The 22,542-nt window shown below is 33.0% G+C and overlaps 2 protein-coding genes across 3 annotated transcripts; one reads left to right on the top strand and one right to left on the bottom strand.

The window, feature by feature from the left end:
* The first annotated feature begins 10,759 nt into the window (after positions 1 to 10,759).
* LOC108322011 (uncharacterized) lies at positions 10,760 to 18,398 on the top strand. Of its 2 annotated transcripts, XM_017553958.2 has the most exons (17): positions 10,760 to 11,109; positions 11,576 to 11,673; positions 12,355 to 12,474; positions 12,925 to 13,014; positions 13,111 to 13,226; positions 13,516 to 13,615; positions 14,034 to 14,105; positions 14,194 to 14,241; positions 14,328 to 14,405; positions 14,483 to 14,602; positions 14,775 to 14,880; positions 15,886 to 16,049; positions 16,284 to 16,418; positions 16,887 to 17,017; positions 17,575 to 17,637; positions 17,719 to 17,797; positions 17,903 to 18,398. In XM_017553958.2, exons 1-17 carry the CDS (start codon positions 10,812 to 10,814, stop codon positions 17,963 to 17,965), a joined length of 1,881 nt encoding a protein of 626 aa, XP_017409447.1. In that variant the 5' UTR covers positions 10,760 to 10,811; the 3' UTR covers positions 17,966 to 18,398. The 2 variants fall into 2 exon arrangements, with proteins under 2 accessions (XP_017409447.1, XP_017409451.1); XM_017553962.2 differs by lacking the exon at positions 12,355 to 12,474.
* A 1,219-nt stretch (positions 18,399 to 19,617) lies between these two features.
* On the bottom strand, positions 19,618 to 21,894 carry LOC108335724 (uncharacterized). The gene is made up of 6 exons (XM_017571854.2): positions 21,743 to 21,894; positions 21,548 to 21,650; positions 20,760 to 20,899; positions 20,312 to 20,674; positions 20,122 to 20,184; positions 19,618 to 20,015 (listed from the first exon to the last, which is right to left on the bottom strand). Exons 1-6 carry the CDS (start codon positions 21,800 to 21,802, stop codon positions 19,776 to 19,778), a joined length of 969 nt encoding a protein of 322 aa, XP_017427343.1. The 5' UTR covers positions 21,803 to 21,894; the 3' UTR covers positions 19,618 to 19,775.
* Between the last annotated feature and the right edge of the window lie 648 nt (positions 21,895 to 22,542).

Below are 22,542 nucleotides of genomic sequence, written 5' to 3'. Positions count from 1 at the left end.
TGCCCTTAAAATAAATAATAAAACAATATCTTCATAATAGCGCCAACCACTTACCTTTCAGTGATAGTATTGCATTATTTTTTATACTCATGCACTAACTGGAGTTCAAAAAGTTGGTAATATAGTTACACCTCATTTCTTGATGTACTTATCTTTTTCGTTTATTTTTATATGTATTTATATCTGTGTTTTTAGTGTGTCAGAAATATATAACCTATAAATAAACAAAATAAAATAAGATTAATTGAATACAACACATTAGAAAAGTGAAGTGAGGTTAATCAATACAGGATCTCTAATATTAGAAAAAGAATTAAAAAAATTATATTACCTTAATTAATTTTAAAAAAATGAATGAAATGAGATTGTTTAAATTTAGTAAAAGGGAGAAAAATAAATGAATCAAAAGTTTATATTGAATTTGACTAATTTTAAAAAGTAAATTAATTAAATTATTTTAACAATTGCAAAAAGAGTTCCACCACCTACTTCCTAAATTGAAACATAAGCATACATTTTTTGTCAATATAAATATATATGCATGAAAGATTATATCTTATACGTAATTCATTATGTGCCACTTAATAAACGTAAATTATGGGTAAAATTACTCACACAATTAATTATGAGAAAGACTTCATTAATTAATTATGTGAGATTATACAATCTTTCCGGTAGAAATGTTAATACACATTATAAGAGTATTAATATTAGTGAAACTTCAACCATATACTTTTTTTTCTTATCTCAAAGTTACATGTGACATTCAGTAAGGGCATGTATTCAGCACGGAGCATCATGGGTCAGGGGTTGTCCTAACTCCAAATCTTTTCAATTTTATGTATTACTTATGAGAATTAAATCAAGTGAATTTTTTTTTCTTTTATAAAACATGTTATGAAATGTTAATAAATAATAAAATATAAAATTTAAATATAATAAATAATAAAATTATTCAAGATACTTTGTTTTCAGATCTGGTTGCTCGTTGTTTTCAATCATTCTCGCTCCAACTCGATGATGTTTAGTTTCGGATCATCACTATCTCTACGCATCCAATCATCATCCTGCTCGTAACTTCGTTCGAAGCATCTCCAGTCGTCGATCAGTACCGTTGCTTTTTGTCTTGCCTTTATTTCACTGTTTCCCATTCAACCTTTGGATTGATTTAAATAATATATTTTTTTGTGATTTTGAAGATAATCGATGTTAAATATATTTAACTTATTACATCATTAAAATCAACATTGGTATAGAACTAATGTATTAACAAAAATAAAAACACATTTAAAAAAAACTTATACCAACATTCATTAACATAATCAAATATATTGTTTTTCATAAACGAAGTAATGGTGCTTATTTTTGCATGTAAGAATCGACTACACCTGTTTTTGCAAATTATTATTTTTGTCGTTTATTATAATAATACAAATAAATAAATTTACATTATAAAAAGTCATATTTTCAACCAAATAGCGTTCTGTTTCACCTACTTTTTGCCGGGTATTTGTTTCTTGTTTTCTTGTATTACTCTGTTATCCGCACCGTTTTGAATTCTTTTCTTCATGACCTGAAGAGTCAAACACTCCTAATTACCTTCTCTTGTATATCTTCCTTCATTTTTTGTATATACTTACATGTGTGTGTTTTTAGTGTGTCAGAAATATAAATTTAATTCAAGAAAATAAAATAAGATTAATTGAATAAAAATGGACATATCTTGAGATTTTTAAACCTAATTCATTTAATATATATATATAAATATATATATTATTTTTTATTTTTTTTAAAGATTTAAACATTCGTAAAAGCAACTTTGACTTTGGTTTTAATTTTGTGTTGTGATTTTAAAATAGAATAATGATAGTTTGATAATATTTCTTTGACAACATTTTAACATCATTTACGTGTCATTCTGTGATTGGTCCATATTGATTAAAGAGAAACCAGTGGCCCAGCAGGAAACCAATAGCCCACAGCTTGAGGCCCAGCAACGTGAGACAAAAATCTCACTGGAAGCCTTTGATGGTCAGAGAAGCGTTGGTGAGCCAGCTGCGAAAAGAGGAGAGAAGTGGGATCTCCATGTTCGTCCGGCAAGAGCACCGCGACGGTGGTGGATCGAAAAGAGGACGACGGTGGAACGGACCCGCGACAAAGATAAGCCCCTTTAACTGAATAGAGATAAGGGAAAAAGAGAGAAAATGTATATGCATGAATATATGTGTGTGTTGTGTTTTTACAGAGGCTGGAAACCTTTATATATGGTTCCAGTAAGGCAGCAAAAGCTGTCAAACTAACAAACTAACTGAAAATAACAAAACCCCCAAATTAGAAAACCTAGAAACTGAAAATACTGTTTACAGGAACAGTAAACCAAAAACAAGTAACACCGGATACATTCAATAGCCTCCCCTCAAGCTGGATGATGGATATTCATCATTCCAAGCTTGGAAATAATAGATTTGAACCTAGTCCGGTGAGGAAATTTAGTAAATATATCTGCAAGTTGCCCTTCTGATCGAATGGGAAGCAAATGTAGGAGCTTGGCTTGTATTTTCTCACGAACAACGTGACAATCCAACTCTATGTGCTTGGTTCGCTCATGATAGCTTTGATTGTGAGCAATATGCCTTGCTGAGTTATTATCACAATAAAGGACAGCAGTAGCTGTTGGCTCAATGTGTAAATCTTGAAGAAGATAGTGTAACCACTGCATCTCACACACTGTAGCTGCAAGAGCCCTGTATTCAGCCTCCGTGGAAGACCTTGACACCGTACTCTGTTTCTTTGACCTCCATGAGATAAGAGAGTTGCCTAAGAAAATGCAGTATCCAGTAGTAGACCTTCTTGTATTAGGACATGTGGCCCAATCTGAATCACTGAAGCCCTTTATCTGAGGATTAGAATCAGCAGCAAAGAAAAGTCCTTCAGCTGGACTTGATTTGACATACCTAAGTACATGTTGTAAGGCTTGATAGTGGTGCTTAGTTGGTTCCTGCATGAACTGACTTAAAAGATTGACAGTGAAGCATAAATCAGGCCTAGTGTTAGTAAGATAGAATAATTTTCCTATTAATTTCCTATAATCACTAGGATTCTCCATATAATCCTCCTTTTTGTACAGACTGCTATTGTTGCTCAAATAGGGTGTAGAACTAGGTTTACTCCCTAGCATTCCTGTTTCTTCTAGGATATCCAAGGCATATTTCCTTTGGCACAAGTGTATCCCTTTCTTCGATCTAGCCACTTCAAACCCAAGAAAATACTTGAGTTCTCCTAAATCTTTAATCTGAAATTGATTATCCAAAAGAGTTTTCATGAGATTGATTTCTTTCATTGAATTCCCTGTCAAGACAATGTCATCAACATATATAAGTAAGGCTGTGAAATCTGAAAGGGTTCTTTTAACAAATAGGGAATGGTCAGATTTAGATTGGGTATATCCTGAAGAAATAAGAAATGATGAAAGCTTGTCAAACCACTGTCTGCTAGCTTGTTTCAGCCCATATAAGGATTTGGTTAGTTTACAGACCAGCCCTTTATTGTCAACATTTAATCCTGGAGGAAGATCCATATAAACATCTTCATTCAAATCTCCATGAAGGAAGGCATTGTCCACATCAAGTTGATGTAGGAACCAGCCTTTAGAGGCTGCAAGAGCCAACAAAAGTCTAACAGAGGTGAGTTTAGCAACTGGGGAAAAAGTATCCAAAAAATATATTCCCTCTTGTTGAGTGTAGCCTTTGGCTACCAATCTGGCTTTATATCTCTCAACTGTGCCATCAGCCTTATGCTTCACCTTATAGACCCATCTGCATCCGATAGATCTCTTTCCTGGAGGAAGTTGGGTCAAATACCAGGTTTTATTCATCTGTAGAGCATGTATTTCCTTCCTCATAGCATCAACCCATTCAGGGCTGTTCTTAGCTTCTTCATAGGAATTGGGCTCTTTATTCACAGTTATAGCAAGAGTGTATTTCAAATGCTTATCTGAAAGAGATTTATAAGACAAAATTTTTTTAATGGGATAGGGAGTAATCAAACCATTTTTGGCACACAATTGAGTGGATGGAGAGTGATCACTTTGTTGTATGTAATCTTTTAAGTATTCTGGAGTCCTTCTCATTCTGCTGGATTTCCTCTGTGCATTTCCAAGTTCTTGATCTATAGGATTGTCATTATCGGTGGCAGCTTCCTCTTCAGTAGATCTCTCATTCTCAGTAGAACTTTGTTCATGGCTGCAAGTAATGTCATCAAGAAAAAATATGTCTCTTTTATCTTTATCATGATTACTGCTTCCTGCTTGTTTGTCTTTATATGGGAAAATATTTTCATAGAAGATAACATTCCTACTTATGAATATTTCTCTACTATTAATGTCAAGGACTATATATCCTTTTATCCCACTCTTGTATCCTAGAAAAATACCCTTTCTAGCTCTAGGATCAAGCTTACTTTTGTTACCTTCTAAGGTAGATGCAAAACATAGACAACCAAAAATCTTTAAGTCAAGATAGATGGGTGATTTACCGTGTAAGAGTTCATAAGGGGTTTTGTCTTTAATGATAGGAGAGGGAAGTCTATTGATCAGATAAACAGCTTGGGATAGAGCATAGGACCAATATATGTGAGGGATATTAGATTGGAAGATCAAGCTACGGGTTACATTCAATATATGTTGGTGTTTCCTTTCCACAACAGAATTTTGTTGTGGAGTCTCAACACAACTTCTTTGATGTTCAATTCCATATTAGATTGGAAGAACAAGCTGCGGGTTACATTCAATATATGTTGGTGTTTCCTTTCCACAACAGAATTTTGTTGTGGAGTCTCAACACAACTTCTTTGATGTTCAATTCCATACGAATTATAGACACTAGAGCAATTAAATTCAGGTCCATTATCGGTTCTTATCACTTTAATAGCCTTATTATGTTGTGTCTTAACCTTAGCAATAAAGCTCTGCAGCAGTTCTCTAGTTTGGCCCTTATTATGCATAAGAAAAATCCAAGTATGCCTACTGTAGTCATCAACAACAGTTAAAAAATACCTATGACCATGTACAGAGGGGGTAGATATGGGACCCCAAATATCACAGTGAATAATGTCAAAACAGTCATCAGATAAAGAAGTGCTTTTAGGAAAAGGCAATTTGTGCTGTTTGGCAAAGTGACAGATATCACAAGCGTCATTATCACTAGCAGTCTGAATATAAGGGAAAACTTTACACATCTTATCAAGAGTTTTATGTCCAGGATGACCAAGTCTAAAGTGCCAAATATTTACATTGTCATGTTCATACGAAAAGGCAAAACTAGGAGCTAAATTCCTTCCAAAAGATTGTAAATGGTAGAGTCTCTTGCACACACTAGCATACCCAATCATCCTCAATGTTGAGTTGTCCTGAATTTCACACATCTTAGAAGAGAAAGTTAGTGTACAGTTTATATCCCTAGTGAGACTTTGAACAGATATGAGATTAAAGGTGAATTCTGGTATATATAAAACGTTAAAAATCACAAATTCTTTAGAGAAATGTATGGTTCCAGCATAGTGAGCAGTGACAGTAGAACTATTGGGTAATTTCACTGATATAGGACTGATTTTATAGAAAGTTGTAAACTGGTTTTTATCATGGGTTACATGATCTGTTGCCCCTGTGTCTATGATCCATGAAAATATACCTGGTGCATTCTCTGTGTTGTCCTTTTGGATTTGACTGATGCTGTGAGATGGGGTGTCAACTTTCTCCAGCATTTGCAGTATCTTTTGCATCTGTTCATGAGTGAAAGAATTTTGAGTGACATTTTGCTGACTTGTCTGCACTCCAGTAGATGTTGAACAGACATTAGCTGTCCCCCATTCACTCTGTCCAGTGTTGTTTTCATTACTGTTGTCATTCTTTTTGTACCAAGGTGGGTATCCATGCTTGGAATAACACTCATCAATGGTGTGGTTCATCTTATGACAGTAGGAACACTGTTTTCCGTAGTTGGGGTTTCTCCCTCTCCCTCTTCCTTGATTTCTGGGAGGATTTCCACGTCCATAAGTCTTCCAACCTTGATTGTTCTTCCATTGATTTTGCTTTTCAGTGGCACTTGCAAGAACCTTGCTGTCATTCTGATTAGAATCATTTTTCCCTTGTCTTTCTTGTTGTATGATGAGGGAAAATACACGATTAATGTTGGGTAGAGGCTCCATAAGCAATATCTGGGTTTTAACAGTATCATAGCATTCATTTAGGCCCTTTAGGAAACATATGACATGCTCCATGTCCCTGTATTTCTGTGATGCTTTGGACAGATCACATTTGCATGGAATTTTGCAACTGCAAATGGGAATAGGTCTTAGAAATTCAAGTTCTTCCCACAAGATTTTCAAATCTGTAAAATACTGGGTCACACTCCTTTCACCTTGCTTGATGGAGTGAATTTCTTGGAGTAAATCTGAGAATTTGAAGTGATCTCCTTTAGAAAATATTTCCTTCAATTCTTCCCACAGTTCTTGTGCATTCTCTACGTATATCACACTCTCAGCTATTTGGGGTGAGAGGGTTTTAATGATCCAAGATAGCATCATCATGTTGTTTCTTTCCCAAGAATCAAACAAACTGTCACTTCTTTCGGGTCTTGTGATGCCTCCATCTATGAATTTTAGTTTGTTCTTGGATAAGAGAGCCCTTCTCATGTTTCTACTCCAAGAAGTATAGTTGGTTTCATTCAAGACCTGAGATATGAGGGAGGTGCCTGGGTTCTCCCTGGGTGTAAGTAGTAGGGACTGACTGGGTTATTGGTCTGGTCCAGTTTTTCCATAGTTAGCAAGAAAATTTCAAAGAACCAAAGAAAGATCAAGAAGAAGAAGGATGTGCAGCGGAATCAGTGGCAGAACAGGTCCAAGACCTGCTCTGGTACCATAAAGAGAAACCAGTGGCCCAGCAGGAAACCAATAGCCCACAGCTTGAGGCCCAGCAACGTGAGACAAAAATCTCACTGGAAGCCTTTGATGGTCAGAGAAGCGTTGGTGAGCGAGCTGCGAAAAGAGGAGAGAAGTGGGATCTCCATGTTCGTCCGGCAAGAGCACCACGACGGTGGTGGATCGGAAAGAGGACGACGGTGGAACGGACCCGCGACAGAGGTAAGCCCCTTTAACTGAATAGAGATAAGGGAAAAAGAGAGAAAACGTATATGCATGAATATATGTGTGTGTTGTGTTTTTACAGAGGCTGGAAACCTTTATATATGGTTCCAGTAAGACAGCAAAAACTGTCAAACTAACAAACTAACTGAAAATAACAAAACCCCCAAATTAGAAAACCTAGAAACCGAAAATACTGTTTACAGGAACAGTAAACCAAAAACAAGTAACACCGGATACATTCAATATTGATGTTTATAATTATTATTATTATTGATTGTAAAGTAATTTTAGACAAATCACATAATGACACGTAAATAATGTTAAAATGTTGTCAAAAAAAAATTATTGTCAAATTATCGTTACCTTTTCAAATATTTACCGAACAAGTATAAAACTGTTTTACATGAGATTGTGTGAGATTGTAACGAGGTTATATAAAGTAACATTTGATTTGAAACAGTATTTGTTTGATGGGAGGATGGAGAGAGTTGGACATGGTGGACATGAGTTTAGGTTGCTTCAACACACGTGTAGGAGAAATTCTATATTAGTTTAAATTTTTTTTATTTAATTCAAGTTGTATAATTTTAAATGTGATGTCATTCATGAGAATGGAGAAACAACTTGGGAAGAAATTATGTTAAGAGGCTGCTCCAGTGATTTTTAAAAACATCTTAATTAATAATTCAGCGTTAAAATTAAATATCTTAATAATTAACTTTGATTACTTATCTCTTTGTTTGTAATTTTTAAACTTTTAATAGGTAATATTAACGCCACGGTCTCAAGTTCAATTTTCTGTCCTTTTATTTTCTTTCTCTACTAATTTTATATAATTTTTCCTTTTCAATATCTTTTTAGTTTTTTATATTTTATAAAAAATAAGTCTTATCTTTCAAATTATATATATATATATATATATATATATATATATATATATATATATATTTTCAGCTTCAACAAATAAGTCTCGTATAGTATTTTATATTCTTGAATGTGAGAATGATGTAGTCATAATATTTTATTCCATGTAGGTTTTATGTGTTAGTTTGAATTTTAAATGTTTGATGATTTATTATACATTGAGTAATAAAAAAATTATAGTATTTTAGTGGTTCAAATTATTGTTATTTTAAAATAAAATATTTTATGTTAGACATAAGAAATAAAGAAAAATTTCAATTTGAATCACTTGATATGTTTGTAGAATTATGAATTATGTAAAGTTATTGAGTAAGCAAAACTTTTATTAGAAAGACGTTCAATTAATTGAAAACACGAGACATTTTCTTTAGGTAAGTCAACTTTCACGAAACAGTATTCAATTAACTGAAAACATGAGAATTTTAGTCGTCAAAAATCCATTTCCTTGTTGTGTGAATTATTTTTGTAAAAACTCCCAAAGATTTTTGGTTGAGAGAATGCTTTAGGTTAAGAAAACAATATTTTTGGCTGAACCGTCAAGTTTTTGGTCAGTGAGACTGTTTTTGTTTCATGTTTTAAACTTTATGAAAATACATGTTTTTAAATTTATGAGTACGTTTCTCATTTGATTTTAATATGAATAAAGAATTAAGATAATTATTAATGTATGAAAATAAAGGAGTCGAACTCCAGCCTCAATATATTGTAAATAATTTATTACATTTTCTTACACATGTTTGATGAAAATATCAAAAATAAATTTTTGTATTTTTGTGATATTTGTGATCTAATTAAGTTAAAGTGCAAAAGTTGTCTAAGTGTTATATAAGTCTTTTGAGAGAAAAATAATGAAAATTATTTTAAGAAAACAAAAAATTCTTTGAATAAAATAAAAATTAAGGATAAAAAATAATAAAGAAGATAATTTTTTTATATTACTTGTTAATAAATACTTGAAATTAAGGGTTAAACATTCTCATGTAAAATAAATAAATAAAAAATAAAAACATTGAAAATGAATAAAAATAATCAAATATGAGACTTAGAAAATATTTGATTCACTACATTTGATATTATACAATTTCAATGTACAATCAAAGTTGTGATATCAGAAAAAGTATCTTGAAGATGTGTTAAAAATGTGAACGAATTTTATAGATATAAAACATGTGAAATAATTAGAAGAAAGAATAAAAATGTGTGTAGCCAAATTTTTTTAAAACTAAAAAGGTTTAAGCCAAAATTGGGTCCTTGCTTGAAAATATCAAGTGAATCCTTATTTTTTTAATTATCAAAATTGGGTTTATATACATGTAAAATGTTTGAATTGTGTTCAAATATTTAAAAAATTAAACTAATTAAATTTTGTCCGTTAAATTTGTGCAGGCTGATATAAGAGTGTTTTATTACGTGGAAACTTTTTTAAAATTAAGAGCTTTTTATTACACATTTATGTAAGAAAAATCAGTCTCACACAAGTAAAAATAAAACCTTTAACTCCTCACCACTTCGTGGTTGTTTCTCTCAACTTTTTATTACACATTTCTTCAACTAATTTTTTTTTTTTATAATTGTTACACTGTGTTAATAAATATTATTATTAGTAGAAATAATTACCAAAACTGAGAAATTTTAAGTACACAATGCGAACAATACTAATATAGTTATAGTTTGTTTGGTTCTCTCTCTATATATTATGATTAGAAATTATACATTTAATAAATATATATTTCAATTATCACATCTAATAAATACATTATAAGTAAATAAATACAATACTTATTATAGAATACTTTGAAACCGAACCAAACTTACTCATACCGCTAGACGAATCTATATACATGAATAAAACATTTTCATAAAAGAATCCCACTTTTAAAATATTTAATTACTACATATAATAAATATTACTGATGTAAACTATTCATCATAAAATTAAAATTTTAATTAATCACTATTACATGCATCTGCCCTTATTTATTTTTTATATATCTATATATTTATATCACTATATAAAAGTACATACAAAATCTTATTTTTCTGTCTTTCTTTTAACATAAAAATATTAATTCTTAATAAATAAAATATAAATTATTATTTAATAAAATATATAATTAAATAAATTTTAAATAACTTCTCATTTTGAAAACAATCGCCGCATTTTTTTTCCCAAAATAATTTTTTTTTAAGTTGTATCATTATTACCAAACTATATTATTTTAATGTAATAGATAATAAAATTTAGCAAAAGTGTTATAAGGAAATGTATACAATAAATAACTAATATTAACCTGATTTAAGTGAAAAAGAAAGAAGTTTTTCTTTATTTAAACAACACAACACATCCCGGTAAAAAATCCAAACAAAAAAAATTAACAGTTCAAAGTAAAAAAAATAGAATCTAGTTCAGTTTACGCGTTGTAAGAAGCTCTATCCACAACTCTTTCTCCACTCTCCAGTGTTTTCTGTTAAATAAATTTAAATTTGAAAAAAAAGAAGTTAAAAATGTAATTTTTAGTTTATTAATTTTATTAATTTCAGGGGATTTTTTTTTTAACTAATAAATTCAAGTACGTGTTTTCAGTTGATAAATTTTTATACTCTTGTTTTTATTCTTTTTCGTACCATTATTTTCATAACCTTATTCAGTTAAAGACACTACAGATATAAATATGAGATTTTTAACATTTTCCACCAATCATATTCTCTTTTCCTCTCTCTTCCCTCACTTCAACTACCGCAAATTAATGTACGCCACGGAACTTTTCGGCGTCTTCGTCGTTCACGGCGTCGATGCTTCGCCGGCAGTGGCGTCCACCACCCTCATCAACAACAAGTACTTCAAGATTACAGCCTTCACCAAACCCACTTCCCATAATGGCGTGAATTTGAGGTCAGAAAAGGCTTTGAAGCCTTATCGCTGCAGAGCTGACGCAAACTCTGATTTTTTCTCTGTGACATCGTCGAACAAGTCCGACGTGGACTACCTTGGACAGAGCACCAAAGGTGATTTGAATGTCAAGTCGGAGCATCTCGAGGCTTTCGGTAATGCTTGAAACTTTTCCAAGATTCCCGTTTTCGGTCTTCACGTGTCGTGCGTGTGTTTTGGGGGGTGGTTTGTTACTTGGTAGCACATTGACAATATCAAGATTAAGTGTTGTTTCTGAATGTGAAGGTTTCTTTATATCAAGAATAGGACATTGGATTATATAGTCATTTCTTAATGGTCTGAACAACAGATATCAGCTAGACCGATTTGATTCGCTTCCAGTACATATTTTTTTCGTTACCACTGAAGTTAATTTGTAACACTTTCGTAATGGCTTCTTTAACTCATACCTACGCTAATTTTAGCTTATAGATAAACTGAATGTGTTTTCCCTGATTTTATTTCACTCCTAGAAGTGTTTATGAATAAGTTTTCTTCAAATAGATCTTTACTCTTATTTAACTGAATGTGGTTTTGTAAACTTGTGCTAAACAAGACAAATGTTGGTTCCCTTGCTTGTAGGATTTGATGGTCATGCTGCTTTAGAAGGTCCAATTGAGGAAGTGGCCAGATCAGAAGCAAGGCAAGCAGAGGATTTGCTAAAAGATTTGGGCATTCCGGTACAGTTGGCCCACTACTCTTGCTTGCTTTGCTTGTGTTTGTTTTTTCAATTCAGTCTACTTCCCTGCGTCCTATGCAATTTCTTGATGAATATCACTGTTGGTATTCGTATCCTACCGTGTGCTGTTCTGTGTGCATATTTGTATCATTATCAAATTCTCTTCTAAACACAGGCATGGATGGATGATGAACATTACATTTGCTACAAATTGAGTTTTTTGTGAGCTTTATGCTTAATATTCGCACGTCTTATCCTCCTTTTTAGTTTTTGCATTGTCTATTCAAGCATCATGAACTGACCAGTTTCACGAATTGCATAGACCTCTCGTATTTTAGATATCTGTACTCATATACAATGAATATGAGGTGTTTGTCTAAGTTTCATTAAAGTTTTGAAAGCACGATACTTAACACAATTTACTTTTTAGATATTATCATTTAAGTTTTTTTTTCATAGATGTCCCCAGAAGATAAATTTGTACTTTTTATTTCGGAGTGTCAACCTAGAATGTGGACATTTTAGATCATTATTATCAACCTTTTACTCTACCACCTATTACTCCCTCCATCACTTCATATTTTTTTCATCTAATTATTGTTTTTGACTGGCACTCTTATTTCGCCTTTTTCCTATTTTTGCCTTCTGTAAGAAAATATCATTTGTTTGTGTTCATTTGTAGAGCCCTTCTTCATCCAGAAATTCTCCTCGTGGAATATTCTGCAGCCGAACATTGAATCTGCGGTCCATCAGTGCCATTGGATATGACATGGACTATACCTTGATTCATTATAACGTGATGGTACACTTCTGTTCCATGTACCATGTAGTCTGTATAAACTTTAACAATCCTAATAACTAAATATGCAGATATAACTTTCCGTTCAATTTTTGACTGTGTTGTATTGTATGTCAGATTTACAAACACAAAATTTCTGTAGTAAATTCGTAATTTGCATAAGGCAAGAATACTGGCTCTGACTGAATCATCAAATAAGTCAATATTACTCAATACTATTTTACACTATTAATTCATTCTAGTTGTTCTTATGTTTATCACATTGGTAAAATACAAAGTATTTCCCCCCTGCTCTGCTTGATGGTTTTATTCTTGTTTGTTAAAAACATTGGCATGGTGTTTCAAATCATAGAAGTACAAATCAGTTTATGTATTGTGTGGTGTTTCCTGGAACTGTAGGTTTGTTTCTGTTCACTTAATGGACTTTTCTGATATTGACGTATTCTCTTACAGGCTTGGGAAGGCAGGGCTTATGACTACTGTTTGGAAAACCTTAGGAACATGGGTTTCCCTGTTGATGGACTTGCCTTTGATCCTAATCTGGTAATATATTCTCTCTGGCAAGCTAAAGGTATTTGGCAATCCATATTCTCTCCTTTTTGTTTTACTGATCTTTGCATTGTGTTATAAATTGTTCAGGTAATTAGAGGCCTTGTCATAGACAAAGAGAATGGAAATTTGGTTAAAGCTGATCGATTTGGTTACGTAAAAAGAGCCATGCATGGCACCAAAATGTTATCTACTCGAGCTGTGAGGTAAGTGTCAGACCTTGTATTTTGATTCCTGATAATGGAAATATCAAAACATACACCATTTAGGATGACAGAAATCCCTTTTCCAAAAATACCGATTTGATCATTTTGGGTTGCATGAATCTTCATCAACTATTCATTGGTTGGCTGTGTTGCTGCCAGCCTTCAAATTGATATATGTTATGTATAAATTATTAACACTCATGCATGCATGTTCATACACATTAATAGTTTAGTAGATGTCATTTATCAAAAACTGGAGAGTGCTACTTAACTTTATATGCAATGGAAGTGAGATGTATGGGAGAGAACTGGTGGACCTGCGAAAGGAGAGTCGATGGGAGTTTCTCAATACACTGTTTTCTGTGTCTGAAGCTGTGGCCTACATGCAGGTATGTTGCTATTGCTGGTGTAAACCTCAAAACATTCAGTAGTGGAGATATATTCTGGTATAATGTTATATTGGCTTATGTGGCTTCTTTTTTTCTCTCCAATGGGTCATAAGTTTTGTTACTCTCTTAAAGTTGAACAATGTTAGCTGTCTTTTGAACCCTTGTCTATTTCCCCTTGTCAACTCTTTTAGAGGCCAACTAGGTATTCCAAACTTCAAGAAGGTATCACGGTCCAAATGGGATTTCTGAAATATTAAGATGTATGGCAGCTCCTGTAAGCTGTGATACCTTCTCTAATTTTTTATAATAATATGACTAATCGTAGTACCTACCTAATTTACAACGGTGTTACATTTTTATTTAATGTAATAAGTATTGTTATGATGAGGCTTTATTAATGATGTACTATTTCTTTCAGATGGTTGACAGATTGGATGATGGGACTATACCAGCAGATCTTGGCCCTCTCGATTATAAAGGACTATATAAGGTAATATGGGTGGGGCAAAGGTTTTCGAACCTTAAATGATATATTTAATTATTTGAGTTCTTTTCTTTACCTTTGCCACAACTTTCAGGCTGTTGGAAAAGCTCTTTTCTGGGCACATGTAGAAGGTCGCCTTAAGGTAAACACAGCAAAGCTGTTGTATTGGCAACTGTAAAGTTATAGTGTTGTGCTTCATTCACAACAAAAAACATGAAATTTATGCAGAGCGAGATCATGTCTAAGCCTGAACTTTTTGTGGAGCCTGATCCAGAATTACCTTTGGCGCTTCTGGATCAGAAGGAGGTATTACTTCTAATGTGTTATATTTTGCATGACATATGTTGCCCTTCTACTCTTTACGAGTTGTCTACTTGAAACAGGCTGGTAAAAAACTTCTGCTAATTACCAACTCCGATTATCATTACACTGACAAAATGATGCGGCACTCTTTTAATAAATTCCTTCCCAATGATATGAGTTGGCGAGATCTATTTGACATTGTAAGTTCGTGTACATTATTTCTTATTTTATTCTTGAAGAACTTTACAAAAGTTCTTGACATTGGAGGAATGAAATACTCTATCCCCCCATCATTATTTTGCCCTAAACTAACAGCCTTATCTTGTTATGAAATAAATTTGCATAAATGGGTATGGTTTTGTTCCTGGATAGGTAATTGTCTCAGCAAGAAAACCAGAGTTCTTCCAAACATCACACCCCATGTATGAAGTGGTCACAGACGAGGGGCTTATGCGTCCATGCTTCAAGGCTCAGACTGGTAATTAGTAGTTTGTCTGATCCTTATTCGGTGGCTCATTTGCTTTGCCTGTGTAAGAAGTTTGAGATTCTTATTTTCCAATAAAGAGAATGCGATCATCCTAAATATTTTATTTATAGGTTAAAATATAAATGAATAATGTCGTTTGGAATACTGTTAACAAATTTATTGAACTAAAATGACAACAGTAAAAGTACAATTGGGTTTCAAAATTAGAAATTTGTTATTTTGAATACACTTTAGGCTTCCAAAAATGGAATGCGAGTCATACAAATTTATTGAACTAAAAAGACAATACTGTTGGCAAATTAGGTTTGAAAATGAGAAATCCATGATTTTACAGTACATTTTGAGATTTCCAAAATTGGAATAGGTGTAATACAGATTGAGACCAGTGGGCTTTTTTATTCCTTTACCAAAACTAAAAAGGTTATATATTTTTATTTTGGCATTCCTTTCCTTAAGAATAAATCTGTTACTGATATAGGTTTTTTGATCTACTGCCATAAAAGTGCATAAGGTTTCAAATAGAGAAATACATTATTTTGAAGTACAATTTTGAACTTCTAAAAATGGAATGCATCTGTTCCTTATTCGTTTAACAAAACCAAAAAGGTTAGATAATTGGAGGCATTCCTTTCTTGAATATATCTGTTATTGTTAGCTTTTGGATTTGCTGCTACCTCCTTTACATAAATGGGAATGGAGAATAAGTCGTAGACAGTAGACAATACAAAGAAAAAAAACAACATACATTTTTATGATGCATTAATATTTATGGACCATTTAGCTCTGGATATTTTAGATTTGATGAGATCCGGAAAGAGTGATTATATCACATCTTATTATTTGTCCTGATACTATATACCTAGAATGCAAAATTGCTGGCATTTTTTTCCAAAATTTAATTTAATACTATTCATCCAATCATCATGTTATTTTTCACTAAGGACAATTGAGTTGCTTATTTTACTACCATGCTACTCCATCTACCATCTTCTGCAGGTGGTTTGTATTCAGGGGGAAGTGCACAAATGGTTGAAAATTCTCTAGGTATTCATGGAGATGAGATATTGTATGTTGGCGACCATATTTACACTGATGTCAGTCAATCCAAAGTCCATTTGCGATGGCGAACAGCATTGATTTGTCGAGAACTGGAAGAAGAGGTTAGTATAACCCAAATTATGTTTGAAAATTTTCTGACTAAAAACCTCTAGAATTTCATTTTTCTTTTCTCGAAATAAACAAATAGTATGATTCTTGTTAACTCAGCTAAAATGCATTTAATAGCTTTCAGTAATATATTGTATTGAACTGTATGCACTTATAGGGAAAATATGATGCCATGACTAGATCGGGCTAAGAAATATCATTGTGCTTTTTAAATGTGGAAACTGCAGTACAATGCCTTGATTGGTAGCCGGAGTTATAGAGAATCATTGGTGGAGCTTATAAATCAAAAGGAGGTAGTAGGGGATCTCTTTAACCAACTTCGGCTAGCTCTGCAGAGGCGAAGCAAAGACCGTCCTGCTCAGGTAAGTTTTGATCATATAATACTATTATGTATTTCATTTTCTATGCCTTGTATTCTGTAATGGCAACACGTTTTACCATTGTTGGCGATCTGAATAACATTAGGCACTTAGGAATTTTCTTTTGCATTCATGTGAGAATACACAATACCCACCCCTGTGGTTAACCTTTAGCTGCTATTAGTTTGTTGCCTATATAGACTTATTCTAAACCATTCACAGCTGTTCTCACACATCTCAGTTATTAATGCTAGTTGTTTTGTTATAACATTGACAGTATTAGCCTAGTCAGTAGCCTTCCTTTCATATCTTGAAACCTTTTAATGGTTCAACTATGATTCTTGTGCCTAAAAAACTCAGAAAACTGAGCATACCTTTTTATTATAATTTTATAGTTACCCAGATAAGGCTACATATACTATTGGCCTATTGCTTCAGTACTGATTGTAATATTCTCCATGTTCTTAAAAGACCCTAGCAGCAACTAACATGAATGATGAAGACCTCACTGATAGCATGCAAAAGCTACTTATTGTTATGCAAAGACTGGATAAGAAAATTGCTCCAATGCTGGAGGCTGACGGGGAGCTCTTCAATTCAAGGTAAGCGTAGATGATAGAACTTTCTATTCAGAAGGTCTCTAATTGTACTCGACCTGTACTTGATTTATTGACTACTTCCTCAGGGTTAAATATGTAAGGCCACTTTTTAATAACTGATTTGCCATGAAAGGGAATTACTATTAACTGGTAATTGACTTGGCAATTTGTCCCCGGTTAAAATAGTCCCATTATATTATTAGAAAGACCAAAGATCCTCTGTTAGGATAGCAAACCTTCAACCCCCCCCCCCTTCCCTTACTTCTCTTTCTGTGGCATCCACGGTGAATAAGAAACTACTCGTTACAGTGAACATGAACATAACAAGGCAAACTAATCACCATATGAAACTAAATACCAAACAAACTGCAGGCCATATCAGTATCCTGGTTTTTGACCTTTTTAAAAGTTGCAAGGAAGTTGGGATATCTTGTTTTTCTCCTTTGCTATGTGGGTTAGGCGAGAGTATCTTTACATAACAATTTGGATGCTGCTTGTCTTGCTTTTTGGCTTTTTTACCATGTGCATTTGCTATTAACTTGGTGTATATATTGCATTAGGTGGGGTTTTCTATCTCGTGCTGGACTGTGGGATAAAAGCCACTTGATGAGACAAATTGAGAAGTATGTGCTTGCTTTATTATGCTCCGGATCTCTATTCATCTTATTTCTCTTTTGATGTTGAACTTTTTAAATTTATCACAGATATGCCGACATTTATACATCTAGGGTGTCAAACTTTTTGGATTATACGCCCTTCATGTATTTCCGCTCTCAGGAACAGGTATTCTGATAACTGTTTCTTCACATTTATTGCCATACAAAGCATAACGTTATTGAATTCTTTGGACATTAAACTGACCTAGGAATGTTTCTTTGTGCTCCACAGAACCTTGCGCATGACTCGTACACGTACTATTGTTCACAAATTAATAATGAGCATTCTTCCTAGGGTATAATATTGGAGGAAAGCGAAGAATAATTAGGAGGAATAAGAGTCTGTTGCTGACACCATAAGCAGCTGTTCATTGTGATAGTATTTGATGCTGCGATGATGACGATACCATGTATTATTTAAGCTGGTATCAAGTTCATGAAGGACACTGGTAGCATGTTTGCCTCAGCCAAGTAGTGTTAGTTGGTCACTGGTTTATAGGACAACAGTGTCCCAACCGAAAAATGCTAGGATTCTGTTTCCGGCTGGCTTGTTTTGCTGTTACACAAATTCTGACACGTTGTACAATCCATTGGTCTTGTATCATTAATGTGAATGGACGTTACTTGTACAACCCATGTAGTACAATCCATTGGTCTTGTATCATTAATGTTGCAAATTTCTAGTCAACTGAAAAATTGTTAATACAAAAATTGGAAGCATTTGTATTGGACTTGGTGTTGCCCATTGATTTGATCTTGGAAGGTTTTGAGAAGTGTTTGAAGGTCATCAACTTAATATCAAGAATGAAAGAAAGAAGGATCACCACTAACACTTATGGTAGAGCAATGTTAATTAATGTTATTTGACTCTAACACGTCTTCATAATTGAAAACATCATTGATGAATTTGTTTTGTACTAAAGAGTAGAAAATAAGCAACTTTGAAACTTCAATAGAAAGGAGAAAAGTTAAGAATGTGATATTAGTAGAGTTTAGAAGAATGTAATTACTTCTCATGGAGGTCTTTTGACTACTAGTTTAGATATAAAGCATGCAATGAGTTGTGCAAAGCAGAAGATCACATTTCACTTTTCACTTTGATAATATTAATAAAAGGTAAGATCTCTAAACCTTCTCCCTTTTAAAATTTAATTATTTATTTGTATAATTATTTCTAACATAACATCATTGGTATTTTCATAGTTTGGAACCTACTTGGAAAATGATTGATGAGAGGTGGGATAATAAACTTCATTATACTAGATGGCTTTTTTATATATAAAATGCAAAAGATTGAAATGATGGAGGATGTTTGGGAATGAAACTTCAGAGTTGAATAGATTTATTATGAGTTTTGAGTTTAACTTTTAGTTCTTCAAGCTCTTCAAGTTTGCCAAGTTATTTGTGATTTATAATTTTTTTATTGTATTTATGTAGTTTTTAAAACTTCATATATATTTATAAGTTCATACAAAAAAGATCATTTGCATTACAAAAATATGAATGACTTGATTTATGTCATGTATAACTTGAAACTGAAAAAAAAAACAAATTAGAAAAGTTGTTCTCCCAAGTGATCTAGTTTTAGATGCATTTGATCTTTGATAATATAATTCTTGATGCCAATGGTGATAATGCACACTTATTATCTGCGGATGAGCTTAAAATGATGATGATGGTCTCGAAGGCGATATTAACATCATTAGATTGTCAACATCATTAAATTAATTTTAATAAGATGATTTTTTAAAACTAAATTAGAAAATAATTCTAAAAGCTTATTGCAATTTAATAAAAAAAAACTTACAACAGCAAATTACAAAGTTAAAGGATTTAATAACAACATAAATCAAAATGAGCCGTGGTAGCAATGCCTAGAGATCAAATTGATTTATGATTTCCGGAAGTTATGTAGTAATGGACTAATCGTTAACTCTAAAATATATGCAGTTAATACCAGTGGCGGCACTGAACTACATATTTGAATTAAACAAATACATACTTCAATGAAATTACATCTTTTAAAAATTCTTAAAATCTGCATGTAAAAACTCCTAAGGTCACTATAGCCCCAAAAAACCTTAGACTGTTTGTTTTGATGCATATTACAGAAAGAATGGAACTTTGCATTTCCTTATGGTATGATGCCTGCCAAAACTGTTTGCAGGACACCCTGGTGGAAGCAACAGATGACTTTCCTTATATTTGATAGAAACAAGACAAAGGCCATGAGGAGGGACAGACAATGAGTATTTTGCAAGCTCTTTGCGATCTCGACTTGCCAGAATATAAGCAACAATATCAGGAGGGATAGCTTCCCTACCAATTTGAAGCAACAAAGCCACCTGGAAAGAGCAAACAGAAATATTCATTGCAAAAGTGGAACAACTACTATGTAATTTTGAAATCGGTGACTACTCTTATAGATTAATTAGGAACAAAGCTATTTACCATGTTTCGGACTTGTCTATACAAGAAACCTGTGCCTTCAACTTCAAGTTGCAAAAGAGCTCCCTAATCAAGGATATTGAAGTAATCAGTCTTTTCAAGCATTGAAGTCTTCACAGAAAATAAAGAAAGAAAAAGGTACAAAGAGGGTAATAGACTGTAAAATTCTTAAATGGTAGAACTAGTAACGTACCATTTCTTTCAAATCAAATCGGAATATTTGCTTCACCGGATCCGGCACCCCATCTTTGTGGGATGAATTGGCAAAGGCCGAGAAATCATGCTTCCCAACAAAATATTTTGCAGCTTCTTTCATTACAGCGCTATTGAGTTTATACACACTATGGTAAGCAAAATGCCGCTGGAATGGATCCATGACGCTATCATTGTATATCTTGTAATGGTAAATCTTACTTTTGGCAGAAAATCGAGCATGGAATTCAGCTGATGCAGGGCTGATCTCTCTAACTCGGATATCAGAAGGAAGGAGGCCATTCAAAGCTGCATGTATGTCTTCCAAATTGTCATAGTTAAAAGGTGTAAAGAAATGAACAACCTGCAGTAGAAAGTTCTTCCAAGTCATAAATTTACAATGTTTCTTACTGGAAAGTTGAAGCCACATAAAAGAAACAAAACCAGACCTGACCCCAGGCATGGACTCCTGCATCAGTCCTGCTAGCACCAACCAAACTGAGATCCTTCCTCTGAAGCTTTGTAGCTTGAGTTAAAGCTTTCTCGAGAGTGCATTGTACAGTAGGGGGAGACTGTTGATATTGCCAACCTGAAATATGATCATCATTCAAGGGTTAAAGGAAAGAGCTCAATTACTAAACTATATTTTTACTTATTAACACTGGAAAAGTGCACCTTTTTACATGGCCTTAAGGAATTGTTATCCTCTGGAAGTTCAAGAAAACCCCCCATTTTAGTCCTTAAAATGGTAAGTATCTGTCACTTTCATCATTTTCTCAGCCAAGCATCATTAACTATACTATTTTCTTTTGGGTGCAAAATGACATTGAAAAATTAAGATGCTTACTCCTTAAAGTGCATTGTATATATTGAATTCATAAATTTCTGACCTCGTAATTGTTTATAATCACAGTGCCAGGTATAATGAGATTACCCTAAAACGACAAATGCAATGCTTAAAATTCTTCAAAGCAGCTGAAAATTGAATATATGCAACAATGCAAACATCTTAATTAACAAAGCAGTTTCATTGACAATGGTTTGTACAAAACATTAGAATGAGAAGACAAATTAAACAAATCACTCAAAGCATGGAATTCAGAAACAAATATAAGTGCCAAGTGAAGCAACAAGACCCAGATAAAGATAACGACCCAAGTGAAAATGTTTGAGAAAGTTAAAGGCTTTACATATGAAATGGAATGGGCAGAGTGAGAAAATGAAAATAGAAGGAAACCTGCGTATCGGGTTCCTTCGTAAGCCAAAATCAGACGCCACTTATACCCATCTTGAATGGGCTTCACCCCATGTTCCACTTCCACAGAAGCAGTGGAATTTATCTAAAATCCACAAAAAAAAAACATGACGTTATGATGACACGATGGGGAAGAAGATGTGGAAAGGGAAAGAGGATAAGAAAAAATAGTGTTACCAAAGGGAGGGAAGTTGGAGATGGAGATGGAGAAACCAATGCTCCCACTGCATAACTCATCTCACAAAATCAACACCCTTTTCTTCTTTATCCATTTTACTTTTGTGAATACCAAATTTTAAAACAATCAATGTCTTTGAATTTTAGACTAACATAGACCCAATCTGTTTAACTTTTAGTTCGCAAATAAACTAAGTTGAACCATTTTCGCTAGGGTTTAACTCAACTGTTATAAAAATAAAAAAAAATTCAAGTATAAGGATATTATTTAATTTTATTTTGGAAAAATACCAGCCAATGTACCTGAATACTAATTAAAAGAAATCTAAAGATGATTTTTTTAATTTTAAAAAAATGTTTCTTTATGATTTTTAATGCAATTTTGTATAACTTTTAATTTCTTAATTTTAGTTAGGTTAACAAGACCTAATTAACCATTATTGCAAGATTGTTATTCACGAATTTTTGCAATATTGCATTTGGTTAGATGTATTATTTTTTCAAATAAAGGTGACACTCTAATCAGAGTATCATACTTGTTTTTGTTTTGAGATTTGACCACCAACTATCTCAAGCGATCATAACGATATTTGTTTGTTTTGGAGTAGTATCCACAAAGAAAAGGTTTAAACCCTCCCTTGATCCTAATTTTTGTATGAAAATCTCAGTTGGGTCATCATTTTTTCAACTGTCTCAATTGGGTCATATTTTTTGTAAAAATGAACACATTTTACCCTAATCGTTAAGTGCTCTCTGACGGCGTTAAATATAGCTGACGTGTTTATGCTGACATGTATTGT

The sequence above is a fragment of the Vigna angularis genome, chromosome 1, assembly GCF_016808095.1.
Source record: "Vigna angularis cultivar LongXiaoDou No.4 chromosome 1, ASM1680809v1, whole genome shotgun sequence".
Taxonomy (NCBI): domain Eukaryota; kingdom Viridiplantae; phylum Streptophyta; class Magnoliopsida; order Fabales; family Fabaceae; genus Vigna; species Vigna angularis.
The sequence above is the reverse complement of the archived record's forward strand: the minus strand, read 5'-3'. Positions and strand labels throughout refer to the sequence as shown.